Raw genomic sequence first — 22,785 nt, forward strand, 5'->3', positions numbered from 1 at the left:
TTCTCTGGATTCTCGTTATCTCATTTCTGAAGGCTTCCCATTTTCCAGCTGTCCCTTTACCTGCGAACATCTGCCCCCAGTCAACCTTTGAAAGTTCTTGCCTAATACTGTCAAAATTGGCCTTTCTCCAATTTAGAACTTCAACTTGTCGATCTGGTCTATCCTTTTCCATCACTATTTTAAATCTAATAGAATTATGGTCGCTGGCCCCAAAGTACTCCCCAGCTGACACCTCAGTCACCTGCCTTGTCTTATTTCCCAAGAGTAGGTCAAGTTTTGCACCTTCTTTAGTAGGTACATCCACATACCAAATCAGAAAATGTTCTTGTACACACTTAACAAATTCCTCTCCATCTAAACCCTTAACATTATGGCAGTCCCAGTCTATGTTTGGAAAGTTAAAATCCCCGACCATAACCATCCTATTATTCTTACAGATAGCTGAGATCTCCTTACAAGTTTGTTTCTCAACTTCCCTCTGACTGTTGGGGGGGGTCTATAATACAATCCCAATAAGGTGATCATCCCTTTCTTATTTCTCAGTTCCACCCAAATAACTTCCCTGGATGTATTTCCGGGAATATCCTCCCTCAGCACAGCTGTAATTCTATCCCTTATCAGAAACGCCACTCCCCCTCCATACTGTACATCTCTATGACTCTACGACTCTTGCCTCCCTTTCTATCCTTCCTGAAGCATTTGTATCCGGAACATTAAGCTGCCAGTCCTGCCCATCCCTGAGCCATGTTCCTGTAATTGCTATGATATCCCAGTCCCATGTTCCTAACCATGCCTTCCCTGTGAGGCCCCTTGCATTGAAATAAATGCAGCTTAATTTATTAGTCCTACCTTGTATCTGCCTGCCCTGACTGTTTGATTCACTTCTGTTCTCAACTCTACCAGTCTTAGATTGATCTCTTTCCTCACTATCTCCCTGGGTCCCACTGCCATCCCTCCCCCACCTTACTAGTTTGAATCCTCCCAAGCAGCTCTAGCACATCTCCCTGCCAATATATATAGTCCCCTTCCAATTTAGGTGCACACCGTCCTTCTTGTCTCTTCTGCCCCAAAAGAGATTCCAATAATTATTTGTTAAAATCAGTTTATGTATTTTTATAAGATTTATTTCACATCGTAAAACTGATAAACCAATGATTTTTTTCTTGCCTTTCTCATTGTCAAAATTTCAGTTCAGTGGCAACAATTGCTCTCTCAAGTACCCCAAATATCTTACTTTTACTATCTTTTATTTGCTTGAAAATAGGATAATCCAAATGTATAAAAATGAAAGGTCACTGGACCTGAAACATTAACTCTGACTTTTCTCCACCAATGCTGCCAGACCTGCAGAGATTTTGTAGGAATTTCTGTTTCTGTTTTTGTATAAAAATGACATCCATTTTGTTACCTGAACGGAACACTGATGTTTTTCGATTATATAGTTCTTTAATCTTCGAAGATAGTTCAAGTATATTCATCACTTGGTGAGAGAAGGCCGGACGAAAATAGCTTTACCGTTTTAATTCATGGAAAACTGAACATATGGAACACCAGGTTTGATCCGACTCAAATAACTTGATCAGTACATCTTCGTATTGTGTAATAATGCAAAATAAAGTACATGCCATACAAGATGATGCTAACTTCCAACAAAATTATCCACTTGGGTTCAACAAAAAGTCTTGTAACTATCTCTTTTAGAAACCTGTTTGACTTCTATCTCTGATTTTTAAAATCCCTTTGTTAATGGCAATCAAGGAATCAAAAGCTTTCTAAGATGTGTAGGCCTCACTTTACAACTGTCAAGTATGTGAAAATAAGATATTTACTATCTATAAGAAGCTTAAGATGTCATCCACTTGAACTTGTTCTAAAATTCAATTCAGTTATGTTAACATTATTGAAATGAAGAATACTACCAAAATGCTAGAAATTTGAAATAGAAACAAGAAATGCTTGTAATATTCAGCAAGGTTCAAATGCAAGTATTATACCCATACCCATGCATACCCAGAAACTGGCTATGCATATCTATTTTTACTTCCATAACAAAAACAGCCCTGAATGTGGTGGGACATTCTCTCTTTAGCACCATACCTGAGTGTTGTGCTGTTAGTACGAATGAGAGGTGCTGGTGTTGGGGTGGACAAAGTTAAAAATCATACAACACCAGGTGTTAGTCCATCAGCTTATTTGGAAGTACTAGCTTTTGAAGCAGTGCCTCTTCAGGTTTTTCTTCAGGCCTTTTCTGGGATTTACAGAATCTTACATGGATTTATGCAGTTTTTGAGCAAAATAAAGTGTAATTCTGCAAGAACAAATTCATGCCACAAACCTACATGTGTGTGTGTGCAGGGGAGACTGAGTGAGTGTGCGCTTGTGGGAGTGTGTGTGTCTGTGAGAGAGTGTGAGTGTAATGGGATCTAAGTCTGTGAGAGGATGCGTGTGTGGGTGTGAGTGTGGGGGGTATATGTGTGAGCATATGAGAGAGCTTGAGAGAGGGTCTACATGAGTGTGTGGGTCTATAGGAGTGCATATATGTGTGTGAGGTATGTGCACTTCTATGCGTGTGTGTGAGAGTGCAGTGGAGTCACCTATAGTGTGGCATGAACCCAAAATTCTGGTTGAGGCCATTTCCATGGATACCGACCTTAGCGATCAGCCTCTGCTCAGCCACATTGCATTGTTGTCTGTCCCAAAGTCCACCGAAGTAAGTGGTCTGGGACATTTGGCCTCAGACCTTTGGGTGACCAGCCTCCAAGGCGGACTTTGGGACAGGCAACAACACAAAGTGGCCGAGCAGAGGCTGATTGTCAAGTTTGATACCCATGGGGATGGCCTGAATTGAGCCTTTGGGTTCATGTCACACTACAGGTGACCCCACTGCACTGTATGCTCTCACACAAGCAGACACATGCACTCACACTCAAGCAGACCTTTTCTCACACACAAGCTCTTTCTCATGTGTTCACACATATACCCCTCACACCCACACATGCACACTCTCAGACTTATAATCTAATACATATACACACTCTCAGACACACTGACATGCACACTCACTCGGTCTCCCCTGCACACATACACACACACACAGACATATGAGCTTGTGGGATGAATTTGTCCTTGCAGAATGAAAATTTAATTTACTCAAAAACTGCATAAATCCATGCAAGATTCTGTAGAGTCATAGAGATGTACAGCATGGAAACAGACCCTTCGGTCCAACCTGTCCATGCTGACCAGATATCCTAACCCAATCCAGTCCCACCTGCCAGCAACTGGCCCATATCCCTCCAAACCCTTCCTATTCATATACCCATCCAGATGTTGCAATTGTACAGCCTCCACCACTTTCGCTGGCAGCTCATTCCATACATGCATCACCCTCTGCATTAAAAAGTTGCCTCTTAGGTCTCTTTTATATGTTTCCCCTCTCACCATAAACCTATGCCCTCTAGTTCTATACTCCCCGATGCCAGGGAAAAGACTTTGTCTATTTATCCTATCCATACCCCTCATGATTTTGTAAACCTCTATAAGGTCACCCCTCAACCTCCGCGCTCCAGGGAAAATAGCCCCAGCCTGTTCAGCCTCTCCCTGTAGCTCAAATCCTCCAACTCTGGCAACATCCTTGCAAATCTTTTCTGAACCCTTTCAAGTTTCACAACATCTTTCTGATAGGAAGGAGATCAGAATTGCACTCAATATTCCAACAGTGGCCTAACCAATGTCCTGTACAGCCGCAACATGACCTCCCAACTCCTGTACTCAATACTCTGACCAATAAAGGAAAGCACACCAAATGCCTTCTTCACTATCTTATCTACCTGTGATTCCACTTTCAAGGAGCTATGGACCTACACTCCAAGGTCTCTTTGTTCAGCAACACTCCCTGTAAACCCCACTTTAGAAGTAGAATCAGTCTGACCTAACATTGGGACACAGACAGACTTTAACCTCACACTTTAATGCATTATCTGAGCTGAGATGGCATTTATTGTTAAAGCTGTCTTGAGAATGTAACTTTGAAGAAGTTTTGAGATTTACATGTGAAGGAACTGAAACTAACATGATCATTCTAAAAGATGAAAGTCTTAAGCTATATTTGTTTAATATTAAGTTCCATGACACTGCAATCCTGTTGCTATAAACTCTGTGTCTTATGATTCTGCTCTGCAACAACGTGATGAAGAATCAGTGCTTCGAAAGCTAGTGCTTCCAAATAAACCTGTTGCACTATAACCAGGTGTTGTGTGATTTTTTTTTACTTTGTGCTGTTAATAGATTGACTCAGTATGCTTTGATCAGCTTTGCTTCTACACTTGCCATAGCTGTTGCTAATAAAAGATTTTCTAATTTTTGTCAGTTACATGCATGAATTCTTGCAAAATGAGGAGTGATCGTCAAAGATGCAATGCATCTTCCACCAGCAAAAACACTGAGGGAAAGCTTACTGCTCCTATCCATTTGTGCAAGCAGTGAGGTAAAAATTGTCCAACGGTAGAAGAAATGGATTCTGAAAACATGCGCTTGACTATATCAATGAGGAGGAAAAGGAGGAATCCAAAATATGACAGCGTTGTTAGAATACTGGAAGAGCTTAGACTGACCCTCTAAGATGTGAGAAGAAGAAGTATCAATTGAAATGCAGTGGTCAGAGAGCCTGCCAGCCTTAACAAGAAAGGACTGTTGCTGGCATGTGGGAAACCCAGCTCTCTAATGTGTATTTCTATCAACAAGATGACTGTGGTATTTAATAAATTACCTATAAAGTATCAAGAAGTTATTTCAAGAAGTTATTTTTCCCCAGCACTGACATCTAACACTCAAGTGAGAAAAATACAAAGTAAATATATTTTTAAAAGTAGTTTAAAAATTGTATTTAATGTGCAAATAGCAATAAATATAAGTGCAACTGTTAAGAATATTACAAAAACATTTTTAAAAACTTCACATTTTTCAAATTGGAAACAAAACTTAAAAAAGAGATTATTCACATTAGGTAAACAGTTGTAAAATTTTCTGCGAACATTATATTTTGAAATAAGCGCCACAAAGGCAACTGTTTTATGAAATGTCTTTCAAAAAAATTTAAAAATCAAGACAAGTTTGCATTAAAATCTAATGCAAATATATGCTGTTGTTGTTACAACTTATACTATGCTCTCCTTGTCCAATGTATTTATTTGATCTTCAGTGATGCTGCTCATATATTGCTTCATTTGTTCCTCTGAATGTATTTGAATTGTGTAATGATTTGCAAAATTTGGCTCTGTATAGGGACAAAAACAAATAGTTTTAATTTCGAAGTTGCAAAACTTAACTCACATTTAACAATGATAAAAATGTCAACACTCATCACTCTTATCAAGCTTTTCTATGTAGACATTTGCAAGTTCCCAAATTTAGTGCGGTGCTTTTACCAAACATATTGAGAATATTGATACATGTAAACAGAAACAAAAACCTCTTAGAATCTTTCCAGTCCGTCAATAATATTGGTGAGAAAGTTGAGAACTTTATTTGAGATGACTAACAAAGAGCTTCCTGAAGTAAAGAGCAAAATGTCCTATTTCCAAACAAGTGTTGAATAGTGAATGAGATTCTTGCAAGTGTGCAGTGAAAGGACTATTTGCATGAATACTGTCGTGTGATTATGCGGCACCTTTATCAAGATTATGTTGTCCATAGTCTTCTTTTCAGGAGGTCATAAAAACACAAGTTCTGAAAAGTCTGGGTTTCAGTGGGTTTTAGGGACAACTTGATTATAGCGAACAGATACTGCCTCAAACAAAAGGCTTTTCCATTTAAAAAAAGCACTTGTACAATGAAAGGGAAATGGCCAGTTCTTTCAGCTCAGCTTTTCTCTGGTTTGATTTGGTTTTGGCTATTCACTGAAAGCAGTCAGGTAGTTAGATTAGATTAGATTCCCTACAGTGAGGAAACAGGCCCTTCAGCCCAATAGTCCACACCGACCCTCTGACTAATGCACCTAACACTAAAGGCAATTTAGCATGGCCAATTCACCTGACCTGCGCATCTTTGCACTGTGGGATGAAACCGGACCACCCGAAGGAAACCCACGCAGACATGGGGAGACTGTGCAAACTCCACACAGACAGTCAACCAAGGCTGAAATCAACCCTGGGACCCTGGTGCTGTGAGGCAGCAGTTATGAAGCTGCTGGATTCAAAGAAGCAGATCCATGCCGATCCTCTCTCTGATTTCTCTCCAGTTACACCCTGTTTGATTTTACCTTTTGTGCCAAGGGGTATTTGGGGGGATTATTGCAAGTATTTGGAACAGCATAAATAAGTTGTTATAATCTGTTGGGTTCCAGATAGGCTATTCTGTATTCTGTTCTCTTCTGTTTGTATTTCATTCAGTAATCTTGTAAATAAATTCAGTTGTATTTAAAACTAAGTGGTTTGACCAGCTGCATCCCTCCTGGAATATTCGCATTACACCAGTTTAAAACAACTAGCAAAGTTAGGGTCTGGGCTACTTTCTTGAAATGTTTTGAGGAGATCTGGTCTGGTCCATAACAGTAGAATCCTCATTACTGCATCATCACACCTTACTAGTATGTAGTTTCCAATTCTCCCAACCACTAGAAAGAAACCCGGTGACAATTCCCAACATGAAAGAGTGGTAACCTGACAAGTCCAGTTGCACTTTTATTTAAGTTGCTATTCTGGACCTCCCGTCAGTCACCTTCACCTCAGGGCACACCCATGGACAGCATCCATACACATCATCTGTTCACCAGGATCTACAGGTCTCTGTTGGGAAAGTGAGATACCAATATCCCCCTCTCTGAAATGTCTGGGGGAAATTAACAGGAACCAGGCAGGGCAATTTTAAACTACCAGCACTTGACCAGGTACATATCTAGGTTTTAAACATTGCACTGGTTACAGGAATATTTTGCAGTGACAAGTACTGCTGCCTGTGGCTAATAGGTGCATGGTGCCTAGACAATGAAACAAGTCTGGGAACATAGTGCAAAGAAACTTATCAGAAGAGAAACCCTCCATGACGTTTGCCAAAGTTTACAACATGATAGATTCTGCTAAGATTCAGACCCTCATTTAGGCCTTCAAGCTTTAATATTATGGTACTCCTCATGATAATTTTAATTCAAAATTTCAGCTTGGCTCCATTACTATCATTGTGCCAGTTCTCAAATAACTGCAATATTGCAAACTCAAGAAGCTGTCTTTGGAAACACACAATGTTTAAAACTGCAATGTTTGATAAATCCACCAATCAGCTTTGTTGACAAACTGTTCAGCACAAAACAGAGAAATAGTAACAGTTGAAAAAATCCAAACTGAAGTGCTTTCCTGTGAAAGTTGGTGACTTGAACAAATAGAACATAGAACAGCACAGCACAGGAATAGAAGTCCTTTCATTTAAAGATTTTAGGGAATAAGGCTTTAAAATTTCACTTGTGTCCCAACCCCATTAGTAAAGATAATTACAAATACAAAATTGTATTTGGAGAAACAGCAAGTGCAATTTCTATAAGTTGAGAAGGAATTCTGGATGTGGATGAGAAATTTATTACAAGCTGGGAAATAATTGTCTAGAGGAATGATTATTGTAATCTGTTCATTTACACCACAAATACAGTTGTGATTAGTCTTGCAAAAGTAATTCATAAAGATGGGAAGCACCACTTCTGAAATTACTTTTTAGATGGAAGTACTCAAAGTAACAAATAACTAATACCATTTACAACTTTCATTGTCTACCAGTTTTGAAGATTTGTTTTTAATCAAACTGGTTAAGAGATGTTATTCCACAGCTCTAGAACAGTTGGGAACCTTGATCTTCTGGCTCAGAGGTAGGGTCACTACAAATTGACTTCAGTCTTCCTCAATACAAATAAAGCTGATTCTGACTTAGTTCAGGATTTGAAATTTATGGAAATTTTCTTAATTGTGTGTGCATGTTATGTTCCAGTATTTACATACTGAAATATATTGACTGTATCAGGTGACTAGAAACCCTCAAAGATGATAAGTCTCACTCTTATTTCCTTTCCCTTGCTATCTCTCCTTATTGTCTACTAAGCAATGTTATATTTGCTGAAATTCAGGCCTTGGCTTTCATCTCTTCATCATCAAGTCACTGTTCCTTGCTTGACCTTGTCTTTGCTTTTTAATACCTTTCAAATCTTGGTGATGTTTCATACTATAGGCTTTGATTTTCTTCCTATTCCATCAATTTAAAAATAATTAAGTGTGAATTGAACAAATCTAAGCTTTTTTTATGATTAATTTCTGAAGAATTTCAAAACATAATGATTCAGAACAAGAAAGTTCATTCATCATATTTATGTAACAAATTCCAAATTGTATTACATTTGAAATGCTATCAAAATTCTCAGGTGATAATCTTACTAACTTACCTCGATTATTATTTTCAGGTCGAACATTTTCTTCATTACTTGATCTATTTGATTTGTTACTTTCCACTGTCAAATCAGAGTCATCTTTTTCTGAAAAAAAGTGAAAAAAGTTGTAATCAGTGACAGTCTTTAGTGTTATTTTTGTATCACCATGCATTAATCCTGAAAGAGTAAATTCATCTGTACTCTGATTGGGGATCACATTTGAAAAAGAAGAGGGAGTAAAAGCTGCAGAAGTGCAGAATTTTAGGCACTTTGAATATGATTCCCTACTGTCAGTGCAGGATCTGTAAGTCTGTTCATATCAATTATATTTAGCTTTGACAGTGAACTCAGCAGTTGGAGAGTTTGCCATCCTCATTGTCAAAGTTCACACCTGCATAATCAGAGCCTGCTTGAGGAATTAGAGGTAACTGAAGGTTGATTTGTTTTTCAGTGAATAAGTCAGTACTTTTGAGAGTGGGGAACAACAATAAACATAAAAGATTAAAAATTTATAAAAAGCATACTTACGTTTCCTCCACTTTAAGTGCTCCTTTCTTATTTTTAGCACAAATAGTTGGAACACAATGAGTAAACCACAGATCAGGAAAGCTATGAGTATCAGTAATAGGGCACTACTCCGTTTCATTCGTAGCTTCTCTGGCTTTTCATTATATTCTACTGTAATGGATACAAACAAGATATAAGTTAACAATGCCTAGTTGCAAGTAGAAGATGTACAGACATCTATTTTGCCTGATGTTTTGGTTATGAACATTACAGTAAAGGATTCAATAATCCAACATAGGGTTATTTTATCCTTTTGTGAGCATAAAGGCAATAGATTCGTATTCAGGCAGCTGTATGAAATTATTTTTAAAACAATTCAGACACTGTATATTACCAAAAAAAATTAGGTTAAAAATTCTGTTTTGTTTGCACATTTTGATTTCATTTAGAACTATACTTGATTCATTTGGCAAATAGTTACAAGCATGTTCTTGTACAGAGCAAAACACATAGTAGTTGAGGAAAAGCAAGGTATCCAGCAGATCTAGCAACATTAACCATTTTCTTTTCAAACTTTGCTAAGAATTTCTTTTAACTTTCAGTTTTCAGTTTGGTGAGGGTTTTATCGGAAGCATTTACCTAAGTTTTATTATTGCCCATGGCCCTGTATTTTTCAGCATTGTTGACAAAATATGAAATTTAATTGTGGTGGAGAATGTTCTTTCTCTGCTTGATCAAGGATGTTCTCCATGAAAGACTGCAAGACATTTTTTTCACACAGAATGTAATCAATGTGAGAAAGGGAATTCTAAACAAAGTAGGCCAGACCAAAAAAATACTGTTTTATATTGCATTCATTGTGGTAGATATGTTGCTGCTAACAACTAGCTGAGTCAGACAGTCATATTGGGATTGACAGACTCGGCACTTCCTTAAAATTAATGGAAAAGGAACTTCAGCTACAGTTCAACAGTGTGTTGTGAATATTTTATGTGTTTGTATTAAACAATTGTTCATTTTAGGAATTAATAATTAACTGGAAAATGTGACAAATGTAACTGAAGCACATGGATGTCTATCCTACTGAAAAATTTGGATTCATGTTGAGTAAAAAGGTTACTCATAATTATTTAACATGATCAGAAGAGATCTTTCTTGTTTGGGGGTTAGAGCTCAATTAGCTTAAAAGCATTTAGTGAATTCTGAAATGCAGTTAAATTCAATAGCTCAGAGGTGACAATGTCATTCAGAGAGCTGAATCTTCATCAGGTTCTTTGTTTCAGTGGATCCGTGAGTTTGTTTGGACAAGTTGATTGCAGCTTGAAGCTGGCAGAATACTGCTTTTCGCAGCCACCAGACAATTAGGGCAGAAGATACTGGATGCTATTGATAGTTCAGTGTAGCTGACAATGGGGTGAAGGAGGCCCATAAGCAGTATTTGCTTGATGAAGCTGAGAAAGAATAGAGCTTAGAGAAATTAAATGACATCTTAATGAAAGTTGTTTTTTGCTAAAAACTGAAATTGCACTATTTCTAGTCCTTGGGAGCACTCAGTCTTGGGAGAAGAGGCTGAATTACCAAGCCATCACCAGTTGTTGAGACAGTTTAAGTTGACAGGCTATGATGGCTAGATCTTTATTTTTCTTCAGAATTTAAATGAGTACCAGTGTCACTAATGTTTGGATGGGATATGTCTTGACCACACTGACCACTTAAAATGCAGTTCCCGGGGTGCTAACCATAGTTTAAATGTAGCTCATACTTATGCTAACCCTGAATGTTAGAATATAAATTTTATGTAGTAGATTGTTTCACTTTATAATCTTTGTATAATAAAGTTTAATTTGTTTGTTGAAAATTGTGGCAGCTTGTGTCTTTTCTGTCAGTAAGTACTTGGGATCTCAAATGTTGCCTATTCAAAAAGATTATGGGCACTACTAGACTGGAACATAGATTTTGTGGTCTTCTCCAGAGTTGTAATATCTGTTGTGAGATTTTTTCGGATGGAAAAGTTAAGATGTGCTGAAAAGCTTTACTTCCCAAATCCATCCAGTGAACTAGTGAATCCAGGCTTTGCCTTGGAGACTTTGTGAGCTGTGCTGAAAGTCAAGACTGAATGAGGACAAAGTTAATCATGGATGGTAGCAAGTAAACAGTATGTTTATATCTTAATTTTGTTAAAGTCAATGGAAAAGAAAATTGCACTGGCTGTAAAACAGATGGCTGATAATCTGTTGTGCATTTTGTGCTATCAATTAAATCCAATGCAACACTCAGTATTAGTTGAGGATACTACTGTAACTTTAAACTCCTTAGAAAATAGAATTCCTTTCTGTTTGTAGAGACAATGTACTGTTCCAAGTATTACTTATTGTAATTAATAGTTCTTTATTGATTATTTCTTACTTGCAGTAAGGCTTTGCCAATTTCACACTCAGGATTGGACATTTTATAATTATTTTTAAAATAGTTTGCAGATTGACTTACTGATTTGATTATTTTCACATTTTACTGTGGCATTTGGATTTTCTTGTTCTAATGATGAATTTGTTGTTAAATTCCACACAGTTGTAGAGTTGATGGCCCATTCTGAAAAATAAATGCAGCATATACTTTTCATTAATAAAGACAACAAAATAAGAGAACTATTGAATGAAAGGTAATTAGAATAGTTATGGAGGGACTCTGCTGAGTCAGAAGTATTCATGTTATATGCAATCATTGTATGCAAGATTAAACTATCACTCCAGAAAGGTGTCCATAAATACAACTTTAAAAAAATTATTTTATGCTACAGTCTCTATTAGTTAATTTAGTGTTCTTTGGTTTTGTCAGTTATCCATAAGTTTGAATGATTTTGAATGCATGAACCAGCACAGGAGGCACATTTGCAAAATTTTGGTTTGGGTAAAAGGTTTTTTAATTAAAGAAATTCAAGTTTTATGAGTAAAATTAAATGTGTTACATGAAATTGTCAGGCAATATTTATATAACATGCAACAGCCAATATATGATTCTTGCAAATGTGACTTCTTACTCTTGATTTCCTGATGGTTAGCAGTTAATTATCAGTAAATTGCAGTAGATAAAGTTAAGAATTTTTCTGAAACAAACTGAAACTCTTAAAATTTTATCGCTGATTATTTGAGGAATCAGTCTGTTCAAAGCCAGATACAATAAAATAGTTTTCAAAGTTTTGTGTGTGTAAGATTACATGAAAATTTGACATACTATTAATCTGTGCAAGATAATATCAGCTACTCAAAGAAAGACAGTCAAATCTTTGCAGAAAAGGTACCAATCTCGGACCAGAAGTTGGAATACAAGGACGATTTGCACATTACATCTTGATCCCGAAGCAATTCATAATGGTGTAATCAGAGAAAAATGTTTGCAGAAACAAAGATTGGGAGAAGCTGGCCAAAGAAGTTAGTTTTTGAAAGGTATTTAACCTTTACCTTTTTGGTACCTTTGAAGGAGGGGAATTATAGAACATAGGACTTAATTGATTGAACATTTGTCAGTGATGGAGCTGAAAGAGTGAGTAATACAGTACACAGGAGTTCAGTCAGAGAACAATGAGATTTATAAGAGAGGCAAGATAAGATAGAATAAAGCTTTAGATTTAGGGTGAGGAAGGAGTGAATGGATAACCAATGTTGATCATCACTGACAGGGATGGTGAACGTATGGGTTGTGGTGTGAGATCAGCAAAAGCAGCAGAGTGGAAAATGAAAATTTGACAAGGAAAACTAAAATAATTGAATTTGCTTCTGCTTTCAACAGAAAGATCCATCTAACTGAGGGGGTGTTGCACTGGGCACAAGAGCATCTGGGCTTTTCCCAGAAGATATGGAGGAAGCAGATTGGATGCTGATTTTCTGTGTAAATTCTGAAATAAGACTAGAAGAATTCTGTAGAATTTCATGACCAATATACACATTTTAGTTTCCTTTGTTAATCCATATGGCTGTTGATTTTCACCTTGATTATTGTTTTAAAAATCTTCCCGACCATTAACATTAAACTGGGTTGGCCTATGTTTGCCAGTTTAGATTTCTTCAGTTTTTTAAAACATGGTATGTAAAATTTGCAGTTCCTCAGTCTCCGATATGACCCTTGTATCTAAGGAGGATTGAAGATTGTGGTCTGCGCTTCTGCAATTTCTACCACGTCTTTCAGTAACCTCGTGCAGATGCTATCCAGCCGGGGTGATTTAACCAATTCATGAACTGGAAGCTATTTTAATGCTTTTTTTTCATCTAATATTATTATTACCCCAATCTCCTCATTTGTCAAACTCCTCTTCCTTGAATACAAAGTTCTCATCTAGTACCTCAATCAGCTGCAGCCAAGTTCGAATATGATGCACAGTCCTGACATTGCACTTTAGGAACAATTTGAAGGTTTTGGAGAGGATACAGAAGAAATTTATTACAGTGATTCCAGGGATAAAGGTTGAAAGACAAATGAAAGTTGGAAGTGAGTGTGACAGCTTTCCTTCAAGCAGAGAAGTAAGGCTAAAAGGAGTTTTCATAGATGTGCATATAAGCATGAAGGGTTTATATACTATAGATAAGGATGCATTGATTGTGATGATTGAAAAGTCAGTAAAGAGGGGGCACAGTTTGAAGCAACAGCTTGAAAGGTTATCATGCCTAGGTGGGAATGTGGAATTGAGGTTACAACCAAGTCCACCATGATCCTATTGAATAGCAGAGGAGACCTTTTGAGAGGCTGAATGGCTGACTGAGGCTCTTCATTCACGTGGTCACATGTTAGATGTTTAAAAGGCAATTAAGTTTAGAGTCATGTAACATTCAAAATTAGATTGAGGTACTTATTCACAGCTACGAATATAGACAAAATATATTTTATCAACATACCATTTGCCTTTGTATTGTTTTCACTTGAATTGTAGGGGTTGCTGTAACTTGCTGAAAAATGAGAAAATTCAATTAAGCTATGACCATAAGAATTATACACTTAACAATTTTTTTATATAAACAGATAACGTACAATTGAATAAGTCTACTTTATCCTGGGAGATGTTCTGTTCACTCTTCGTGACAGGTAATTCCATGCTGGGTGTTGTGGTCAGGCTTGATTCTATCTCACTTACTGCTGGTGGGGGAAATGAAAAAAAACAAGGCTCATTTCAAAAAGAAGTAGGACATATCATTTTTAATAAATCATTCAGAGAATAAGTGTTGGAGATTCACACCTGATATCAGGTTTTAGCTCATATAACTCATGTAACATCCTCTGGATGTTAAATCTAATATTTGTCTGATAAGATTGACTTAAGAGGTCCTATTGCACTTTTCCAAAAAAGAGTAGGACTCCTTCTTGTAGGCCACCTAATACTAAGAACAGATTGTTTGCCATTCATTGAATTTATTATGTGTTGATTGGATTTTGACTAAACAACAGCATCTACATTTCAAATGTCATTAATTGTCCATTGGACTATTCTAGGTCTCTTAAAGATATGCGATACTATATAAATGCGAACATTTCTTGCCCATATTTTTGTTGATTCTTTAATGCATTGCTGAGGAAATATTGTAATGTTGGAACTACTGTCCTTTGGACCAGATAACCATTATTCTGGAAATTCTGGGTGGGGGCTGTTAAGGTCTCATTTTCTCTTCAAAACTATGCATACTATTTTTACAGCATTCACCCCTCAACCAACAGCACCAAAAAAAAACAGATATATTTGAGTTTTTCTCATTAATATTCATGAACCATCCTTGTGCAAAATGGCCTACATAATAACAGTTGTCATATTTCAAAAGGGTTTGAATGTGCAAAATGACTTGAGGTGTTTAACTAGAAATGTAAACATTATTATTGTGTAACAATATAAAATTGTTTTTGTTTCAGCAACAATCCAATACAATGAAAAGAGGCATTCCATGATACTGCTAACTGGAACACTACATCACTAATTCATTACTTTGACAGAAGAAGTGCATTGAACGAATAAATACAACACTGAACAGCTACAAGCAAATCCAAACTAAGATGATTATCACCGAAGAAATAAACAGCTAGACATCTCCTTCTAACCTCAAGCAAATCTTCTACTTCAAAACTAGTAAATTCCTGGAATAATAGCAAAAAAAGCAGTTTTTTTACAACAGGGAATGAAAAGGTCGTTGTGTTTCTTTCATGGAGATAACATGAAGAAATATATTATTCTGCATTTAAGATTTAAGCTTTCTGTGTAGGTCATTATAACTTGGACATTCCTAGAGTTTGCAAATGATACAAATTGTACCATATGCTGGCTGACATGAACTCCAGCTTAGACATGAAGACTGTAATCAAACAGGAACAAATAAATTACAGTCTCTGCACTTCTAATGTCATATGTATTTCAATATGTCTAGGAGTATTGTAGCATAGTGATTATGTTACAGTGCTAGTAATCTGGAAGATTGGACTAACTAACTAGAGACATAAATTTAAACCACTCAAGCTGGGCAGTTTAAATCCAGTTAATTAAATCTGGAATAAAAACCAGTAATAGTTAATAATAAATTTAAAGTACTGAATAGCTATTGTTTTTGTAAGTTGGAAACCTGCTACCTTACCATCAGAAATGTGGCTGATTCTGAATTGCCTTTTGAAAAAGTCTAGCAAGTCACTGAGTCGTAACAAACTATTGCTAAAGAAGGCTTCTTGCAATGAATCATGATGGGAGCCCACCATCACCTTCTTGAAAGAAATTATGGATGAGTGACACACACAGCATGACTGAATAAAACGTTTAATTCATTCTGTATTTTATAACTTGTTACAAATTAAATGGTAATTTAATGAAAATCAATGTAAAAACACTTTCATTCTGGAGCCTGAATGAGAATTATTCTACAGAAATAAATCTTGTTCTTCTTTTAATTGTTTTACATACAAGATGAAATGACACATCTGGTATTGATACTGACACATCTGATATTGATATTGGTTTGATTTATGTATGACTGATGTCACAGCTTTCTTGATTCAGTCAGAATCATTTGATAGCTGTATCACTTTAAGTAAATTTTCCACTCTAAGTATAATTCAATCCACACATACACTTTATCATTAATGAGAGTTTAGGAATCAATTTCGGATTATCAGAACTGATTTAAAATGATCAGATGGTACAATGCCACACTGCAATGAGGCATGGTGTATACCCTTATCTTTTTTCACATATTAATTTACTTGCTGTCAGGAAGAGGCAGTATGAAAAATTCAGTAGCCTTTGCAAATAGCAATAATGGGAGGGTAGTCACTACTCATGCACCACCTAGTGGTAAGTTGTTGAGTAGAACTTTTGTAACGGGTTGACTCTGCCAATGGAATGGGTCAGAAAATAAACAAAGGGACATTAAAGCATTAAAGGGACACTGGCAGCAATGATACAAAATTAGCTAAGAGAAAGCAGAGAGCTTTCTTAACAGTACTTATCAGACCAGATGCCCTTCGCGGCACTATTTGTGGCCACTGCTATTTATGATCTACACTATCAAGCAAATAACTTCAAAGTTTGTGGATAACTCAACCTGGAAATTTAGTAAATAATGAGGAGAATTGTAGTAGACTTCCTCAGACATATAGATAATTGTCAAATGGGCAGACATGTGACAAACAACTTTAACACAAGAAATGATACATTTTGGAAGTGAAAATATAGGAGAGACAATACCAATTAGATGGTGCAATTTTAAAAGGCTCTTTAAATAGAGGTACAGTGCAGTATATAGTACAAAAAACAAGGAATTTGTGGAAAGAAAAATAGCTAGGTATGAGAGATTAACGGTTTTAGAGATAATCGAGTTTGGGATTGTTATTTGAGTCCAGAAAATAGGGGGATGATTTAAAAGAGATGCTCTAAAGTCTGATATGCCTTGACAAAGTGGACAAGGAGAAACTGTTTTAAAATAATTGGCTAAATTTTATGTGCAAAGACATTGAGTTTATTTTACAATCTGGAATGTGCTGCCTGAAAGGGTAGTGGAAACAGATTCAGTTATAACTTTCAAAAAGAATTTGACATATGCTTGAAAATGAGAAGTTTACAGGGTTGCACCGTGAAAGAACTGGCACAGGCAGGTGAGCTGAATAGCCACTATCTGCTGCATTGCTTCAGAAAATCATTAAACTCTAATGGAACATCAATTGTGAGCATTTCCTCTACTCAATTTTAAATCTGTGATTCATGTTTCTCATAAATACTCAAGAATAATGTATTTATTGAATATACATTCTAATAATAAAATTTTAGTAAATATGTTTTTGAATATTTTTACAGATCTTGATTACGTAGTTTCAGGCATCAGTGTTGTATCTATTTCTGGACAATGTCAACTGAGTTTGGATTGATCCATTTTCTTTGAGTCTATTCAAGTATTTGTCTTTATCTTGACAAGAGTAGGCTCCCCACTGAATACATCAGTTAATGTTTCCTTTTGTCGAGTTGCATTTCAGAGATATTTGCATTATTGATTTCTGATCAGTGTCACAGAGTTACTGGTGTCATCTCTACTGGTTCACTGACAATTGGTTTAGTTCATGCCAATGTAGGAGTAGCAGAGTTAATGGAAAACCAGTAGAAGATGTAGTGCAGGTTATTTACAATTCAAATCACTGTCTTTTACAGTTGCTTTTTATAACCTGCACACAGTATGTATATGTGTTCCACAGTAACAACAAATACATTAACAACAGAATCTGATGCAGACTACTATTGAATAACACCAACTAAGAACAGAGTGGATAAAGATATGTCTTTCCATGTATAAAATCTATTTTATGTGATACTTCTGTTTTACTAAGATTTTTCAGATGTCAGGGAAGCAATGCACTCACCTCTGAGCTCGAGGAAAACTGCCCATAAAAATCTAGCAATTTACATGTTTAATCTTTCCCAAGGTTTATTTTGTTCTGATATAGGGAATTTCTTGTATCTGGCAACAGTGATGCTATCAAGCATGTTAAACAGGCAATATTAGTAAAGAATTCTCACAATCAGCAAGTCAAGACATTAAAATATGCTGATTGGCTTTCAGTTTTTAAATTATTTGACAGACAATGAAGAAAAGATTACAACAAACACATGGAATTAAAGAAGAAGGTAATAGATAAACAAACTTTAAAGTAAAATTGAAAACCAAGGGCATTCTTTTACATTATAGAATACAAACTTAGTTTTTCAGGACCTGAGTAGATTTACAGCAGTAATAAAGTACTCAATATGCTGTTAATGTTCAATAATAGTCTGTGTCAGAATAGGTGATTAATGTGTTTGTTATTATTGTGAAGCACATACACACAATGTGTGCAGGTTATATAAAGCATCTATTGAAGACAATGGTTTGAACTATAAATAACCTGCACTAAATCTACTGGTTTTCCATTACCTCTGCCACTCTTACATTGGCATAGACAGCACCAATTTTAAGTAGAGATGACACCTGTGACACTGATCAGAGTGACGCCTCATTCAACAAGGCATAGCTTCTTCAAGGATTTTCAGTGAGTGAAGTTCACATCAAGCCATGTGATTTCAGAAGGCTTCCATTTGCATGACTTCTAAAATGCACCTTGCAGAGAAGCAGAGAACAACTGACAACAACTGATGGATTTCTACATTTAACTGAGGTGCAGATTTGGGAAATTGCTGTCAGTTTCATAATTTAATGATAGTGAATGTAGACAAGGTATAGTTTCACCATCATTGCAATGACAACATGTGGGCTAATGTTTTCCAGAGGAGAACTGGAGTTCTGTTTTCCTTGATAGTATGGTTAGGTGATTTTTATATAATGAGTCCATGTGCTTTAAGATATGCAAGTTTCATTTAATCATGCAAAGGCACCGTACAATCAGTATTGGGAGTCTAGAGATATGTCATTACACTGAACTTGCTAATTCTTGAATTGTCATTGATATAATGGGTAAGCCCCTACATTGCAGAGGAATCCAATATGACCCAAATCTGTGTATTAAAAATAAGAGAACAAGAGAAACACAAAGAGGCTTTTTTTTTTCCAGATAGAGTAACTCATGCTAAATAAAAGCAAAAAGGTGTAACAGTCTTAGATGAATACAAATGCTAAAGCAACAGCTCAATAGAAATGAGTGAGCATAATGGTTATTTCTATAAATAATATATTTAACAGGTACACATTTAAGTGGAGATGACTGACTAAGTAGATGTTAAATTTTCTGTTACCAAGATGCTAAAACCTAAGAACATGTTACTTAGATTGTGTTAGATTCAGCAGCCTTTCCAAAAAAAAAATTGCTTTGCCTTGTTAAAGAACAGGAGAGCATGTTTTGTTAACATGAAGATTCAAGGAATGACATAACATCTGGTACTTTGAATTGAATTGTGGGGATTGATTTTATCAAAGATGTTTTTAAAAATCAGAATAAGGTGACATCAGAGTATTGAACCAATTGTATTTCTTCCCAAACAAAATATTTTTTACTTACAAGTAGATGACTCTTCTTTAATCTGGAAAGTGCTTTGTCCTGTCGTTGTTATTAGTATTTCTGTGCTGGATGTTGAATTTAGACTGGACTCTGTTCCTGTTGATGGAAAAAAAATTCGGTGTTAGAAGTCAATTAAAAGAAACTTACATTCTTTTAACAAATAATAACCTTATTTTGTACAAACATCTTATCTAGTCACTTGGATTAGTTGCAAGTACTCATAACTATTGATCTGAAAGTTTCAGTTTGATGCTTGGTATCTAGTCTAACAGTCCTTTGCTGGAATCAGTCAGTTCTTCATTGGCAGAGGAATTAATTTTCAAATGAACTATGAAAGTAAGGTCCTGCCTTTTAGTTCAGATAAATGCTAAATACTGATTGACATGGTTTGAAAAGTAGCAGCGTTTTCAAGCAGCAAACCTTTGTTCCTTTAATTAAAGATTTCAATCAGTCTAAACTGTTACTTCATCTAAACTGTTAGGAAACAGGATGAAAGGATATTCATCTCTGCCAGTTTGTGTAATTTTGCAAGAGCTGAGTTATTTTGGCAATTTATGCAGTATGTTGAGTCATTTGACATAATAAGATTGGATATAAATACAGTTGTTGGGCCAGATCTTCTGAGGAGTGACATTTTCATGCAGATTGACCCCTTTGGTCATTCTTAGTTATGAAAGGAGAGAGCGCTCCACATTTCTGAATCAGGTCACCTTCAGAAATACTGAATTGCACCTGCATTCTGACAGTTTCTTCAGAATGCAGAACTGTTACGGGAAGGCAAATAATATTCCTTTCCCACAGCTGCCTTATTTTGAAATGTAAAGGTTGCAAAGGCCCTTTAAACAACTGCTGTCGCATGGTGTGTACACATGATAAGTGTGATGTTGGGGTTCCAGGAGGGTAGGGTACCAGATAGGTAGGGTGCCCAATAATTAGGGCATCAGGTGAGTGGAGTGCCATTGAGTAGGGATAGGATGCCAAATGGGTACAGTGTAAAGTGACAAGTGGACTATGTAAGTGATGAAGTGTTTGTGGTAGATCAGGTTGAAATCAGGTTCTGGTGGAGTTTAGGTGCGGGTTGAGAGAAGCTGGTGTTGGGTCTGGAGTAGTGCAAATACGGAGTCCAGTGATAGGAGAAAAGGGTATCAGGTCCCTTGGGTGGGTCAGGTTATGGGGACCGTGTGGTGGTCTGAATGAGTTGGAGTTGGGAGTGCGTGTGAATTGAGGATTGCGTCAGTTGAATAGTTACTCAGGAGTGAGGACTTGCATTTAATAGTATAACTCTTCCTGAACAATTAATTTAAAAAAATCCTCTGCATTCTCCAATTTAAATGAATACTTTTGGAGCATTCCAATGATATGGAGGAATTGTCCAGTGGAATATTTAATTTGCTGTGCAACTCCCTCCAAGCCTGCGACAATGGGGATTCTGCAATCTCCCCAGTGCAACTCCTGTCTATGCTGGAATAATAACCACTTGGCCACTGGAAAATCTGGCCAACTGTCCATAATCAAACAGAAAAGAAAATAGTTAATAATTTGCAAGATAAACTGATTTTTAAAAAATCCCTTTGATCAAATACGGTTTAGATAAACAAAGAAATATTAAGATCAATTTAAATTCCATTTTACAATAATTCCATTTTATGATAATAGGTTTGTAAAATTATATTTGCAGAACTCATATGATGAAACAATTTTTTATAAGTGATTTTTTTTGCAATTGTTTTTGCATTTAACTTAAATGTACACCATACTTTAGACTGAATATTAAGTTCAGACCAAAAACAAATTAATATAATTTATACTGAATTTCAGCATTTTAGGAAGATGACACACCAGCACTTTCTCAAAGGCAATTAGGGTTGGATAATGGACAATTTCAGTGATGCTCACATCCCTTGAAGATATTAGAGAGAAAATACCATATTATAATATGAGAACAGAGAGGTTATTTTCACAGAATATTTAGAATGATATAAATGTCGTGAAAATTCTGAAACTGTCCATGTTCAAATGCAACAAGATCTGGACAATATCTAGACTTTGGCTGACAAGTGATGAGTAATATTTGTGCCACACAAATGCCAGGTAATGACCAACTCCAAAAACAGTCAACCTAACTACTGCCCCTTAACATTCAGTGGTGTTACCATCACTATGCCCCACTATCAACATCTTTGGGTTTACCATGAACTAGAATTGGCACATTAACACAACGGCTACAAGATCAGGCCAGTTCTAAGAATACTGCAGCAAGTAACTCACCTCCTGGCTCCCCAGAGCATGTCCACAATCTACAAGGTACAAGTCAGGAGTGTGATTGAATACTCCCTTTTTGCCTGATGGGTGCAGCTCCAATAACACTCAAATAGTATGACTATCCAGGCCAAAGCAGCCCCCTTAAGTGGCATCAATCCACAGTACCTACTCCCTCCACCACTGATACTCAGTAGCAGTAGTGTGTACTATCTATGAGATGCAGAAATTCTCCAAAGCTCATTAGACAAACCTTCCAAACTCATGACTACTTCAACTTATAAGGACAAGGGCGGCAGATACCTAGGGACACCACTACCTGCAGGTTCCCCTTCAGGCCACTCACCATCCTGATTTGGAAACATATTGCCAAACCTCACTGTCGCTGGGTCAAAATGCTGGAATTCTATCCCCAAGTGCATTGTGGGTCAACCTACAGCATGTAGACTGCAGCTGTTCAAGGAGGCAACTCACCACTGCCTTCTCAATGACAGCTAAGGATGGGTAATAAATGCTGGACAGCCAGCGAACCCACATCCCACAGGTGAATAATAAATAATTAAATGAATGTTTTGGTAGAAATGGTTTTTACTTAATTATGTTAGTGATAAAGCATCTTTTGGACTTAACATTCACTTCTAAGTCAAATTTAGTATTGTATAATTTAGAATAAGTTCAGACAAAAATAAGGCTACTAAAAATTGAATGATGTTTCTAATGATTTTAGAAGACTTGTTGAATAAAAATAGTTTCTGACACCATGAACAATTAGCTGCTAAGTTGTGGGCTACCATTCAATGAGATCAAGGATGATCTGTGACCTCACTCCACCAGGCAACATTCTACATTGCTGGTTTGGATCTGAGGCCATACAAGCTAATCCCTCTTTAGTGTGGAAAGAATAAATAATCAAGATAAATAAGTGCCTGCACTGAAGTAACTTTCCCAGGCTTCTTTGACAAAAGTCTCCAAACCCTTGGCCTCTATCACCTTGAAGAAGCCTGAGGACACAAGGGAATGACACCGTATGTTTCCATCCAAGTCACAAACAAAACTATCCCACGCAGAAATGTATCGCTGTTACTTAATTATTGCTGGGTCAAAATCTCACAACTCCT

The 22,785-nt window shown here is 36.5% G+C and overlaps 1 protein-coding gene across 1 annotated transcript in view; it reads right to left on the bottom strand.

Moving 5' to 3' along the window:
- Nucleotides 1–4,981: 4,981 nt before the first annotated feature.
- Nucleotides 4,982–22,785, bottom strand: part of LOC140493994 (uncharacterized) — a 38,173-nt gene continuing 20,369 nt past the window's right edge. Inside the window, exons 9-15 of the mRNA XM_072592929.1 lie at nucleotides 19,409–19,504; nucleotides 13,931–14,035; nucleotides 13,798–13,848; nucleotides 11,399–11,500; nucleotides 8,933–9,082; nucleotides 8,420–8,509; nucleotides 4,982–5,275 (exon numbers count right to left, since the gene is read on the bottom strand). Of these exons, the coding sequence (XP_072449030.1) occupies nucleotides 5,157–5,275; nucleotides 8,420–8,509; nucleotides 8,933–9,082; nucleotides 11,399–11,500; nucleotides 13,798–13,848; nucleotides 13,931–14,035; nucleotides 19,409–19,504 (713 nt within the window). The 3' untranslated portion in view covers nucleotides 4,982–5,156. The remainder of the gene's footprint in view (nucleotides 5,276–8,419; nucleotides 8,510–8,932; nucleotides 9,083–11,398; nucleotides 11,501–13,797; nucleotides 13,849–13,930; nucleotides 14,036–19,408; nucleotides 19,505–22,785) is intronic.

Source organism: Chiloscyllium punctatum, chromosome 23 (genome assembly GCF_047496795.1).
Source record: "Chiloscyllium punctatum isolate Juve2018m chromosome 23, sChiPun1.3, whole genome shotgun sequence".
Taxonomy (NCBI): domain Eukaryota; kingdom Metazoa; phylum Chordata; class Chondrichthyes; order Orectolobiformes; family Hemiscylliidae; genus Chiloscyllium; species Chiloscyllium punctatum.